This window comes from Heptranchias perlo, chromosome 1, assembly GCF_035084215.1.
Source record: "Heptranchias perlo isolate sHepPer1 chromosome 1, sHepPer1.hap1, whole genome shotgun sequence".
NCBI classification, from domain to species: Eukaryota; Metazoa; Chordata; class Chondrichthyes; order Hexanchiformes; family Hexanchidae; genus Heptranchias; species Heptranchias perlo.
In genome coordinates, this window is record NC_090325.1 from 4738788 (window position 1) to 4753863 (window position 15076).

The following is a 15076-nucleotide window of genomic DNA, read 5'->3' on the forward strand; positions in this document are numbered from 1 at the left end:
AAAGGACAGTGTCTGACCCACTGTCCCAGAGTGTGAAAGCACGGTGTCTGACCCACTGTCCCAGAGTGTGAAAGGACGGTGTCCGACCCACTGTCCCAGAGTGTGAAAGGACAGTGTCTGACCCACTGTCCCAGAGTGTGAAAGGACAGTGTCTGACCCACTGTCCCAGAGTGTAAAAGGACAGGGTCTGACCCACTGTCCCAGAGTGTGAAAGGACAGTGTCTGACCCACTGTCCCAGAGTGTGAAAGGACAGTGTCTGACCCACTGTCCCAGAGTGTGAAAGGAGAGTGTCTGACCCACTGTCCCAGAGTGTGAAAGGACAGTGTCTGACCCACTGTCCCAGAGTGTGAAAGGACAGTGTCTGACCCACTGTCCCAGAGTGTGAAAGGACAGTGTCTGACCCACTGTCCCAGAGTGTGAAAGGACAGTGTCTGACCCACTGTCCCAGAGTGTGAAAGGACAGTGTCTGACCCACTGTCCCACAGTGTGAAAGGACAGTGTCTGACCCACTGTCCCAGAGTGTGAAAGGACAGTGTCTGACCCACTGTCCCAGAGTGTGAAAGGACAGTGTCTGACCCCCTGTCCCAGAGTGTGAAAGGACAGTGTCTGACCCACTGTCCCAGAGTGTGAAAGGACAGTGTCTGACCCACTGTCCCAGAGTGTGAAAGGACAGTGTCTGACCCACTGTCCCAGAGTGTGAAAGGACAGCGTCTGACCCACTGTCCCAGAGTGTGAAAGGACAGCGTCTGACCCACTGTCCCAGAGTGTGAAAGGACAGTGTCTGACCCACTGTCCCAGAGTGTGAAAGGATAGTGTCTGACCCACTGTCCCAGAGTGTGAAAGGACAGTGTCTGACCCACTGTCCCAGAGTGTGAAAGGAGAGTGTCTGACCCACTGTCCCAGAGTGTGAAAGGACAGTGTCTGACCCACTGTCCCAGAGTGTGAAAGGACAGTGTCTGCCCCACTGTCCCAGAGTGTGAAAGGACAGTGTCTGACCCACTGTCCCAGAGTGTGAAAGGACAGTGTCTGACCCACTGTCCCAGAGTGTGAAAGGAGAGTGTCTGACCCACTGTCCCAGAGTGTGAAAGGACAGTGTCTGACCCACTGTCCCAGAGTGTGAAAGGACAGTGTCTGAACCACTGTCCCAGAGTGTGAAAGGACAGTGTCTGACCCACTGTCCCACAGTGTGAAAGGACAGTGTCTGACCCACTGTCCCAGAGTGTGAAAGGACAGTGTCTGACCCACTGTCCCAGAGTGTGAAAGGACAGTGTCTGACCCCCTGTCCCAGAGTGTGAAAGGACAGTGTCTGACCCACTGTCCCAGAGTGTGAAAGGACAGTGTCTGACCCACTGTCCCAGAGTGTGAAAGGACAGCGTCTGACCCACTGTCCCAGAGTGTGAAAGGACAGCGTCTGACCCACTGTCCCAGAGTGTGAAAGGACAGCGTCTGACCCACTGTCCCAGAGTGTGAAAGGACAGTGTCTGACCCACTGTCCCAGAGTGTGAAAGGACAGTGTCTGACCCACTGTCCCACAGTGTGAAAGGACAGTGTCTGACCCACTTTCCCACAGTGTGAAAGGACAGTGTCTGACCCCCTGTCCCAGAGTGTGAATGGAAAGTGTCTGACCCACTGTCCCAGAGTGTGAAAGGACAGTGTCTGACCCACTGTCCCAGAGTGTGAAAGGACAGTGTCTGACCCACTGTCACACAGTGTGAAAGGACAGTGCCTGACCCACTGTCACACAGTATGAAAGGACAGTGTCTGACCCACTTTCCCACAGTGTGAAAGGACAGTGTCTGACCCACTGTCCCAGAGTGTGAATGGAAAGTGTCTGACCCACTGTCCCAGAGTGTGAAAGGACAGTGTCTGACCCACTGTCCCAGAGTGTGAAAGGACAGTGTCTGACCCACTTTCCCACAGTGTGAAAGGACAGTGTCTGACCCACTGTCCCAGAGTGTGAAAGGACAGTGTCTGACCCACTGTCCCAGAGTGTGAAAGGACAGTGTCTGACCCACTTTCCCACAGTGTGAAAGGACAGTGTCTGACCCACTGTCCCAGAGTGTGAAAGGACAGTGTCTGACCCACTGTGCCAGAGTGTGAAAGGACAGTGTCTGACCCACTGTCCCAGGGTGCGAAAGGACAGTGTCTGACCCACTGTCCCAGAGTGTGAAAGGACAGTGTCTGACCCACTGTCCCAGAGTGTGAAAGGACAGTGTCTGACCCACTGTCCCACACACGAGTGATTCCTTGCTTCAAATTCACAAAGCTGGGTGAAGGAGATGTTGACCATGAACTACAAAGTCTTTGTCCAGTCTAGTCGCCACAACTTGAAGTGAACACATAATCGTTCTGTGCTTAGTGAAGTGGAATTGGAGCCTTTTCATCTGTTCGCTGTTATTGATACAGTCACAGGCATGAGAAGGATAACTGACTGTGTGCAGTGTCAATGATTTAAACAGTTTACAAAACATTAACCAGATCAGAAAAGACGTTAACACTTAATGAGGCAAGAGGGTGAAACTAACAGACGTTTCTTAGCAAGTATCAAAAGGGATGTAGCCCAGGGGACAGTTTGACACAACGCAATGGAACACTGTGTCCTTTCACTCGCTGAACTATTGTGTGGAGTCTCCAGAGGAAGATTCAAATCTGTTGTTTTATCTTCAACATCCCCATCTCACTCACTCGCTCGCGCACTCGCTCCCTCGCTCGCGCACTCACTCGCTCCCTCGCGCGCGCACTCACTCACTCACTCACTCGCTCGCGCACTCACTCACTCACTCGCTCGGGCACTCACTCACTCACTCACTCGCTCGCGCACTCACTCACTCACTCGCTCGCGCACTCACTCGCTCGCGCACTCACTCACTCACTCGCTCGCGCACTCACTCACTCACTCGCTCGCGCACTCACTCGCTCGCGCACTCACTCACTCACTCGCGCGCTCACTCGCTCGCGCACTCACTCACTCACTCGCTCGCGCACTCACTCACTCACTCACTCGCTCGCGCACTCACTCACTCACTCGCTCGCGCACTCACTCACTCACTCACTCGCTCGCGCACTCACTCGCTCGCGCACTCACTCACTCACTCGCTCGCGCACTCACTCACTCGCTCGCTCACTCGCTCGCGCACTCACTCACTCACTCACTTGCTCGCGCACTCACTCACTCGCTCACTCACTCGCTCGCGCACTCACTCACTCACTCACTCGCGCACTCACTCGCTCACTCACTCGCTCGCGCACTCACTCACTCACTCATTCGCTCACACACTCAGCATTCACTCGCTCACCTGCTCACTCACCCACTCACTCTCACTCGCTCACTCTCACTTGCTCACTCACTCACACACTCACTCACTCACACTTGCTCAATCACTTGCTCACTCGCTCATGCATTCACTTCACTCGCTCGCACTCACTCGGTCACTCACTCACCCACTTGCTGACTGTCTCGCTCATTCACTCACTCATGCACTCACTCACTCACTCACTCAGGAGTCACTCGCTCACTCTCACTTGCTCGCTCACTCAGCATTCACTCGCTAACTTGCTCACTCACTCGCTCACTCACGTGCTCGCTCACTCACTTACGCACTCACTCGCTGTGATTCCCTTTGGGATGTTACTGAGTGTTACATCGACTTGCATCAAGACGACAGCACAGAAACAGGCCATTCGTTCCAACTGGTCTACACCGGTGTTTATGCTCCACATGAGCCTCCTCCCTCCCTACTTCATCTCATCCGATCAATATATCCTTCTATTCCTTTCTCCCTCATGTGTTTATCTGGCTTCCCCTTAAATGCATCGATGCTATTCACCTCAACCAATCCTTGTGGGAGCGAGTTCCACATTCTCACCACTCTCTGGGTAAAGAAGTTTCTCCTGAATTCCCTATTGGATTTATTAGTGACTATCTTATATTTACGGCCCCTAGTCCTGGTCTCCCCCACAAGTGGAAACATCATCTCTACGTCAAACCCTTTCATAATCTTAAAGACCTCTATCAGATCACCCCTCAGCCTTCTCTTTTTTTGGAGAAAAGAGGCCCAGCCTGTTCAGCCTTTCCTGATAAATATATCTTCTCCGTTCTGTTATTATCCTTGTGAATCTTTTTTTTGCACCTTCTCCAGTGCCTCTATACCCTTTCTACAATATGGAGACCAGAACTGTGCACAGTGCTCCAAGTGTGGCCTAACCCCGTCACAACTTAAACATCCAATGTTGCATCCGATTACCTCCCACATACAATATGCTCAATCGATCGGGTACGTGCTACGTACACACTGATGGTGGTATACTTCTCGTGCGTGACACCACTCCTCTTGGACAATTAAACGAGTCCAGTTTCCATCCATAATTCAGGGAATACTGTGGATGGGTGGGCTAGATAGGCCAAAGGTCTTAGAAAACATAGAAACGTAGAATCATAGAAAATTTACGGCACAGAAGGAGGCCATTCGGCCCATCGTGTCCGTCCAGGTTGAAACAGAGCTACCCAGCCTAATCCCACTTTCCAGCACTTGGTCCGTAGCCCTGTTGGCTACGGCGCATCAAATGCACATCCAAGTACTTTTTAAATGAGTTGAGGGTTTCTGCCTCTATCACCCTCTCAGGCAGTGAGTTCCAGACCCCCACCATCCTCTGGGTGAAAAAATTTCTCCTCAGTTCCCCTCTAATCCTTCTAACAATTTCTTTAAATCTATGCCCCCTGGTTATTGACCTCCCTGCTAAGGGAAATAGGCCCTTCTTGTCCACTCTATCTAGGCCACTCATAATTTTGCACACCTCAATTAAATCACCCCTCAGTCTCCTCTGTTTCAAAGAAAAAAACCCCAGCCTATCCAATTCTTTTCTCATGGCTAAAATTCTCCAGTCCTGGCAACATCCTCGTAGATCTCCTCTGTACCCTCTCTAGTGCAATCACATCTTTCCTGTAATGTGGTGACCAGAACTGTGCGCAGGACTCAAGCTGTGGCTTAACCAGTGTTTTATACGGTTCTAGCATAACCTCCCTGCTCTTATATTTTATGCCTCGGCTAATAAAGGAAAGTATCCTATATGCCTTCTTAATCACCTTATCTACCTGTCCTGCTACCTTCAGGGATCTGTGGACATGCACTCCAAGGTCCCTCACTTCCTCTACACCTCTCAGTATCCACCCATTTATTGTGTATTCCCTTGCCTTGTTTGCCCTCCCTAAATGCATTACCTCACACTTCTCCGGATTCAATTCCATTTGCCATTTTTCTGGTCCCACCTGACCAGTCCATTGATATCTTCCTGCAGTCTACAGCTTTCCTCCTCACTATCAACCACATGGCCAATTTTTGTATCATCTGCAAACTTCTTGATCATGCCTCCTATATTTAAGTCCAAATCATTGATATATACCACAAAAAGCAAGGGCCTAGTACTGAGTCCTGCGGAACCCCACTGGAAACAGCCTTCCATTCGCAAAAACACCCGTCGACCATTACCCTTTGCTTCCTGCCACTGAGCTAATTTTGAATCTTAGTTGCTATTTCCCCTTAGATCCAATGGACTTTTACTTTTTTGACCAGCCTGCTACGGTCAAAAGCCTTGCTAAAATCCATTTAGACGACATCAAACACACTACCCTCATCGACCCTCCTTGTTACCTTCTCAAAAAGTTCAATCAAGTTAGTAAGACACAACGTTCCCTTAACAAATCCATGTTGACTGTCCTTGATTAATCCGTGCCTTTCTAAATGAAGGTTTATACTGTCTCTTAGAATTGAGTCCAATAATTTGCTCGCCACCGAGTTTAGACTGATTGGCCTGTAATTACTCGGTCTTCTCCTGCCTGAAGATGCTACAATGGGATCACACATGAAGAATGAGAAAGAAAGGAAGATTCCCATTGATACAGCACCTTTCACAATCGCAGAATGTCCCAAAATGCTTTACAGCCAATTAAATATCTTTGATGTGTAGTCACTGTTCTAATGTAGGAAATGCTGCAGCCGAATTGTGCACAGCAAGATCCCACAAACAACCGTGAAAAAATAAATGACCAGATAATCTGTTTCAGGTGTTGGTTAAGGGATAAATATTGGCCCAGGACACCACAGAGAACTCCCCTGCTCTTCTTCGAAATAGTGCTGTGGGATCGATTACATCCACCGGAGAGGGCAGACAGGGCCTTCGGTTTAATGTCTCACCTGAGCTACGGCACCTCCGACAGTACTGCAGTGGAGTATCAGCCTGGATTATGGACTCAAGGCTCAGGAGCAGGTCTTGACCCTATGGCCTTCTGATTCAGAGGTAAGAGTGCTACCCACTGAGCCACGGCTGACACTGAATATATGAGCACCTGAGGAACCTGCCCCCCTCCCCTCCCCTCTACATCCCCCTCCATGTATGAGTCAGCACTTTATGGAGTAATTGAGGAAAAGATTAATAAAAGTGAGTTAATAAAAGATGTACTTAAACATATTCAACACTTAAATCAGATGCTTCGAGCCTTTTTAACTCATGTAATTATTCCCATAAATGGATAATTCTCTGGTTATTGTCAAATGAAGTTGTATCTTGTGGGACTGAGGTGTTTTTTTTCTCTCTCTCTTGCAACGTTTAATAGCTCATTGGCAACACAGAGCAGAGCAGAGGGAGGCGAGTGGGCGGGGAAAGTCAATATTTAATCATGTTTAACCTCTCTTGCTGAGAGTTTGCTGTTCTCCGTCACGCAGAAGTGAGGAGTCATTTATCAACACATTCATCTCCGAGTGTGTCCCAGATACTGTGGTCAGCAATTCACCATTCCACCCATTCACTGCCACCCTGCATATGTGAACATTCCAAACTCATCGCTCTTGTATAGGATAGAGGCACCAGTATAACACCTCTTCACCATCATCTCCATCACCACCACCATCATCACCATCACCATCCTCATTGTCACTATCATCATCATCACCACCATCACCATTACCACCACCATCATCATCAAAATCATCATCAACACCATCATTTCAATCATCACCATCATCATCACCATCAACACCATCAACATCATCATCACCACTATCATTGTCACCATCACCACCACCATCATCACCATCACCATCATCACCATCCTCATTGTCACTATCATCATCATCACCACCATCACCATTACCACCACCATCATCATCAAAATCATCATCAACACCATCATCATCATCATCAACACCATCATCATCATCACCATCACCATCATCACCATCACAATCATCATCACCACTATCATCATCAACATCACCACCACCATCACCATTATCATCATCATCACCGCCACCATCATCATCATCACCAAAATCATCAACACCATCAGTGGCATCATCATTACATCACCATCATCATCATCACTATCATCATCATCACCACCATCATCATCATCCCCATCAACATCATCATCATCACCATCATCACGATCAACATCATCACCATCAACACCATCATCATTATCATCACCATCATCATCACCATCATCATCATAATCACCACAATCATCATCACCATCATCATAACCATCACAATTATCACCACCATTATCATCACCACCACCATCATCACTACCACCATCACCATCACAATCATTACCATTTTCATCATCATCATCACCATCTTCATGACCATCATCACTAGCAACATCATCACCATCATCATCACCATGATCATCACCATCATCATCATCATCACCATCATCACCATCATCATCATAACCATCATCACCATCACCACCACAACCACCATCATCATCATCATTATAAGAACATAAGAAATTCGAGCAGGAGTAGGCCAATCGGCCCCTCGAGCCTGCTCCGCCATTCAATAAGATCATGGCTGATCTGATCCTAACCTCAAATCTAAAGAACACAAGAAGTAGGAGCAGGACCCGGCCACTCAGCCCCTGGGCCCTCTCCGCCACCCACAGGGCCTTGACCGATCCGAACTCAGCTTCATGTCCAATTTCCTGCCCGCTCCCCGTAACCCCTGATTCCCATTACTTCTAGGAAACTGTCTATTTCTGTTTTAAATTAATGGGGCAGCAAATTCCACAGACCTCTGAGTGAAGAAGTTTCTCCTCATCTCAGTTTTGAAAGAGCAGCCCCTTATTCTAAGATTATGCCCCGTAGTTCTAGTTTCACCCATCCTTGGGAACATCCTTACCGCATCCACCCGATCAATCCCCTTCACAATCTTATATGTTTCAATAAGATTGCCTCTCATTCTTCTGAGCTCCAATGAGTAGAGTCCCAATCTACTCAACCTCTCCTCATATGTCCGCCCCCTCATCCCCGGGATTAACCGAGTGAACCTTCTTTGTACTGCCTCGAGAGCAAGTATGTCTTTTCTTAAGTATGGACACCAAAACTGTATGCAGTATTCCAGGTGCGGTCTCACCAATACCTTATATAACTGCAGCAATACCTCCCTGCTTTTATATTCTATCCCCCTAGCAATAAAAACCAACATTCCGTTGGCCTTCTTGATCACCTGCTGCACCTGCATACTAACTTTTAGATTTTCTTGCACTAGGACCCTCAGATCCCTTTGTACTGCAGTACTTTCCAGTTTCTCGCCATTAAGATAATAACTTGCTCTCTGATTTTTCCTGCCAAAGTGCATAACCTCACATTTTCCAATATTGTATTGCATCTGCCAAATCTCCGCCCACTCACCCAGCCTGACTATATCCCCTTGTAGGTTTTTTATGTCCTCCTCACTCTCTACTTTCCCTCCCATCTTTGTATCATCTGCAAACTTTGATATGTTACACTCGGTCCCCTCCTCCAAATTGTTAATATAGATTGTAAAGAGTTGGGGACCCAGCACCTACCCCTGCGGAACACCACTGGCTACTGGTTGCCAGTCCGAGAATGAACCATTTATCCCAACTCTCTGCTTCCTGTTAGATAACCAATCCTCCACCCATGCCAGAATATTACCCCCAATCCAGTGATTCTTTATCTTGAGCAATAATCTTTTATGTGACCTTGTCGAATGCCTTCTGGAAGTCTAAATACACTACGTCCACTGGTTCCCCTTTATCCACCCTGTACGTTATGTCCTCAAAGAACTCAAGCAAATTTGTCAGACATGACTTCCCCTTCATAAAGCCATGCTGACTTTGTCCTATTAAATTCTGTTTATCTAAATGTTCCGTTACTGTCGCCTTAATAATAGACTCCAAAATTTTACCCACCACAGATGTTAGGCTAACTGGTCTATAATTTCCAGCCTTCTGCCTACTACCCTTTTTAAATAAGGGTGTTACATTAGCAGTTTTCCAATCTGCCGGGTCCTTTGCTGAGTCCAGAGAATTTTGGAAAATTATCACCATCATCGTCATCAGCACCATCATCACCATCATCATCACATCATTTTCACCATCAACATCATCCCATCACCATCATCACCATCATCATTTTCACCATCATCACCATCATCATTTTCACCATCACCACCATCATCTCCATCATCATCAACATCATCATCACCATCACCATCATTATCATCACTATCATTAGCATCATCACCATCATCATCATCACTATCATCATCATCACTATCATCATTACCATCACCATCATCACAATCATCATCATCACCATCATTATCATCATCATCATCGCCATCATCACTATCATCATCATTGCAATCATCATCAGCACCATCATCATCACCGCCACAACCACCATCATCAACACAATCATCATTGTCATTATCAACATCATCATAACCATCACCATCACAATCATCACCATCATCATCATCACCGACATAATCATCACCATGATAATCATCATCATCACCATCAACAACACACTTATCTTCACCACCACCATAACCATCATCATCACCATCCCCACCAAAACCATCATCACCAACACCATCATCACCATCACCATCATCATCATAACCATCAGCATCATCAACATCATCTTGACCATCATCATCACCATCACCATCATAATCATCACAATCACCATCACTATCACTATCATCATCATCATTACCATCACCATCATCATCATCATCATGATCATCACAATTATCATCACCATCACCACCACAACCACCATCACAACCATCATCATCACCACCATCACCACCAACATCATCACCATCATCACAATTATCATCATCACCATGATAATCATCACCATCACAATTATCATCAGCAGCATCATCACCATCATCGTCATCACCATCATCATCACCATGATAATCATCACCATGAACACCATCATCACCATCACCATTATCATCAGCAGCATCATCATCACCATAATCATTATCACCATCATCACCATCACCATCCCCAATACAATTATCATCATCACCAAAATCACCATCACCATCATTACAATCATCATCACCATCATGATCACCGTCATTATCACCATCATTATCATCACCACCAACATCATCAATGTCACGATCATAGTCATCACCATCATCATCTTCACCAGAACCATCACCATCATCATCATCATCAACATCACCATCACCATCATCACGTTCACCAACATGATCATCACCATCACCATCACCATTATAATCATCACCATCACCATCACAATCATCATCATCATAAACACCATCACCATCACCATCATGATAACCAGCATCATCATCACCATCATCACCATCGTGACTATCATCACCACAATCATCATCACCTCTTCATCATCATAAACACCATCGTCACCATCACCATCATCATCAGCAGCATCATCATCATGATCATCATCACCATCGTCACCATCACCATCATCACAATCATTATCATCATCACCACCATTATCATCACCATCATGATCATCATCATCATCCTCATCATCATCACCATCATCATCATCACCATCATCACTATCATCATCATTGCAATCATCATCAGCACCATCATCAACACCGCGACAACCACCATCATCAGCACAATCATCATTGTCACTATCATCATCATAACCATCACCATCATCATCACTGACATCATCATCACCATGATAATCAATATCATCACCATCATCAACAACACACTCATCATCACCACCATCATCTTCATCATCTTCACCACCATCATATATCCATCATCATCACCATCTCCACCAAAACCATCAACACCAACACCATCATGACTATCACTATCATCATAAACATCACCATCACCAACATCACCATCATCTTCACCATCATCATCACCATCACTATCACTCACCATCATCATCACCATCAAAATCATCAACACCATCATCACCACGATCATCATCACTATCATCATCATCACCATAATCAACATCACCATTACCATCACTCATCATCATCATCACCATCATCAACATCATCACCATCATCACCATAATTATCACATCACCATCACCATCATCACCATCATTGTCATCATCATCATTATCATCACCATCATCACCATCATCATCATCAGCATCATCACCATCATAATCACCATCATAATCTTGATCATCAGCACCATCATCATCATGATCACCAGCATCATCATCACCATCATCACTATCACCATCATCATCACCATCACCACAATCACCATCACCATCATCATCATAAACACCAATCTACCTGTCGCAATCTACCTGTCTACTTGTCCTCACCAATCTACATGTCACAAATGCATCTGTCCATGACAGTATTGGTAGGAGTGACCACCGCACAGTCCTCGTGGAGACGAAGTCCCGTCTTCGCACTGAGGACACCATCCAACGTGTTGTGTGGCACTACCATGGCGCTAAATGGGATAGATTCAGAACAGATCTAGCAGCTCAAAACTAGGCATCCATGAGGCATTGTGGGCCATCAGCAGCAGCAAAATTATATTCCAGCACAATCTGTAACCTCATGGCCCGGCATATTCCTCACCCTACCATTACCAACAAGCCAGGGGATCAACCTGGCTTAATGAGGAGCAGCACCAGGCGTACCTAAAAATGAGGTGCCAACCTGGTGAAGCTACAACTCAGGACTACATGCATGCTAAACAGCAGAAGCAACATGCTATAGACAGAGCTAAGCAATTCCACAACCAACGGATCAGATCAAAGCTCTGCAGTCCTGCCACATCCAGTCGTGAATGCTGGTGGACAATTAAACAAATAACAGGAGGAGGAAGCTCTGTAAACATCCCCATCCTCAATGATGGCGGAGTCCAGCATGTGAGTGCAAAAGACAAGGCTGAAGTGTTTGCAACCATCTTCAGCCAGAAGTGCCGAGTGGATGATCCATCTCAGCCTCCTCCCGATATCCCCACCATCACAGAAGCCAGTCTTCAGCCAATTCGATTCACTCCACGTGACATCAAGGAACGGCTGAATTGCACTGGATACAGCAAAGGCTATGGGTCCCGACAACATCCTGGCTGTAGTGCTGAAGACTTGTGCTCCAGAACTAGTCGCACCTCTAGCCAAACTGTTCCAGTACAGCTACAACACTGGCATCTACCTGACAATCTGGAAAATTGCCGAGGTATGTCCTGTCCACAAAAAGCAGGACAAATCAAATCCGGCCAATTACCGCCCCATTAGTCTACTCTCAATCATCAGCAAAGTGATGGAGGGTGTCATCGACAGTGCTATCAAGCGGCACTTACTCACCAACAACCTGTTCACCGATGCTGTTTGGGTTCCGCCAGGACCACTCGGCTCCAGACCTCATTACAGCCTTTGTCCAAGCATGGTCAAACGAGTTGAATTCCAAAGGTGAGGTGAGAGTGACTGCCCTTGACATCAAGGCAGCATTTGACCGAGTATGGCACCAAGGTACCCAAGTAAAACTGAAGTCAATGGGAATCAGGGGGAAAATTCTGCAGTGGCTGGAGTCATATCTAGCACAAAGGAAGATGGTTGTGGTTGTTGGCGGCCAATCATCTCAGCCCCAGGACATGGCTGCAGGAGTTCCTCAGGGCAGTGTCCTAGGCCCAACCATCTTCAGCTGCTTCATCAATGACCTTCCCTCCATCATAAGGTCAGGAATGGGGATGTTCACTGATGATTGCACAGTGTTCAGTTCCATTCGCAACCCCTCAATAATGAAGCAGTCCGAGCCCGCATGCAGCAAGACCTGGACAACATCCAGGCTTGGGCTCATAAGTGGCAAGTAACATTCGTGCCAGACAAGTGCCAGACAATGACCATCTCCAACAAGAGAGAGTCTAACCACCTCCCCTTGACATTCAACGGCATTACCATTGCCGAATCCCCCACCATCAACATCCTGGGGGTCACCATTGACCAGAAACTTAACTGGACCAGCCATATAAATACTGTGGCTACAAGAGCAGGTCAGAGGCTGGGTATTCTGCGCTGAGTGACTCACCTCCTGACTCCCCAAAGCCTTTCCATCATCTACGAGGCACAAGTCAGGAGTGTGATGGAATACTCTCCACTTGCCTGGATGAGTGCAGCTCCAACAACACTCAAGAAGCTCGACACCATCCAGAACAAAGCAGCCTGCTTGATTGGCACCCCATCCACCACCCTAAACATTCACTCCCTTCACCACCGGCGCACAGTGGCTGCAGTGTGTACCATCCACAGGATGCACTGCAGCAACTCGACAAGGCTTCTTCGACAGCACCTCCCAAACCCACGACCTCTACTACCTAGAAGGACAAAAGCAGCAGGCACATGGGAACACCACCACCTGCACATTCCCCTCCAAGTCACACACCATCCTGACTTGGAAATATATTGCCGTTCCTTCATCGTCGCTGGGTCAAAATCCTGGAACTCCCTACCTAACAGCACTGTGGGAGAACTGTCACCACACGGACTGCAGCGGTTCAAGAAGGCGGCTCACCACCACCTTCTCAAGGGCAATTAGGAATGGGCAATAAATACTGGCCTCGCAAGCGACGCCCACATCCCATGAACAAATAAAAAAAAAGGTACAGTCTAGGTACATTCCCACGAGGCAGGAAGGTAGGACAATTAAAGCCAGAGTTCCCTGGATGACAAAAGTGATCGTGAGTAAGATGAAGCAGAAAGAACGGGCGTATGACAGATGTCAGGTTAATAATACAAGTGAGAACCAGGCTGAATATAGAAAGTTCAGAGGGGAAGTGAAAAAGGAAATAAGAGGGGCAAAGAAAAAGGATGAGAATAGACTGGTGGCCAACATAAAAGGAATCCAAAAGTCTTCTATAGGCATGTTAACTGTAAACGGGTAGTAAGAGGAGGGGTGGGGCAGATTAGGGACCAAAAAGGAGATCTACTCATGAAGGCAGAGGGCATGGCCGAGGTACTAAATGAGTATTTTGCATCTGTCTTTACCAAGGAAGAAGATGCTGCCAGAGTCTCAGTAAAGGAAGATGTAGTTGACATACTGGATGGGCTAAAAATTGATAAAGAAGAGGTACTAGAAAGGCTAGCTGTAATTAAAGTAGATAAGTCACCCGGTCCGGATGGGATGTATCCTAGGTTGCTGAGGGAAGTAAGGGTGGAAATTGTGGAGGTACTGGCCATAATCTTCCAAACATCCATAGATACAGGGGTGGTGCCAGAGGACTGGAGAATTCCAAATGTTACATCCTTGTTCAAAAAAGGGTGTAAGGATAAACCCAGCAACTATAGGGGTGGGGAAACTTTTAGAAACGATAATCCGGGACAGAATTAGCAGTCACATGGAGAAGTGTGGATTAATTAGGGAAAGCCAGCACAGATTTGTTGAAGGCGAATCATGTTTAACTAACTTGATAGAGTTTTTTGATGAGGTAACGGAGAGGGTGGATGAGGTCAATGCAGTTGATATGGTGTATATGGACTTTCAAAAGGCGTTTGATAAAGTGCCGCATAATAGGCTTGTCATCACGATTGAAGTCCATGGAATAAAGGGGGCAGTAGCAACATGGATACAGAATTGGCTAAGGGACAGGGAACAGAGAGTAGTGGTGAACGGTTGTTTATCGGACTGGAGGGAGGTGTACAATGGTGTTCCCCAGGGGTCGGTGCTGGGACCACTGCTTTTCTTGATATATATTAATGACTTGGTCTTGGGTGTACAGGGCACAATTTCAAAATTTGCAGATGAATC

The 15076-nt window shown here is 46.8% G+C and overlaps 1 protein-coding gene across 1 annotated transcript; it reads left to right on the forward strand.

Moving 5' to 3' along the window:
• The first annotated feature begins 2289 nt into the window (after nucleotides 1-2289).
• On the forward strand, nucleotides 2290-10714 carry LOC137309195 (uncharacterized). Its single transcript, XM_067977491.1, has 2 exons — nucleotides 2290-2333; nucleotides 9544-10714. The coding sequence occupies exons 1-2, from the start codon at nucleotides 2290-2292 to the stop codon at nucleotides 10712-10714; spliced, it is 1215 nt and encodes a 404-aa protein (XP_067833592.1).
• The last annotated feature ends 4362 nt before the right edge of the window (nucleotides 10715-15076 follow it).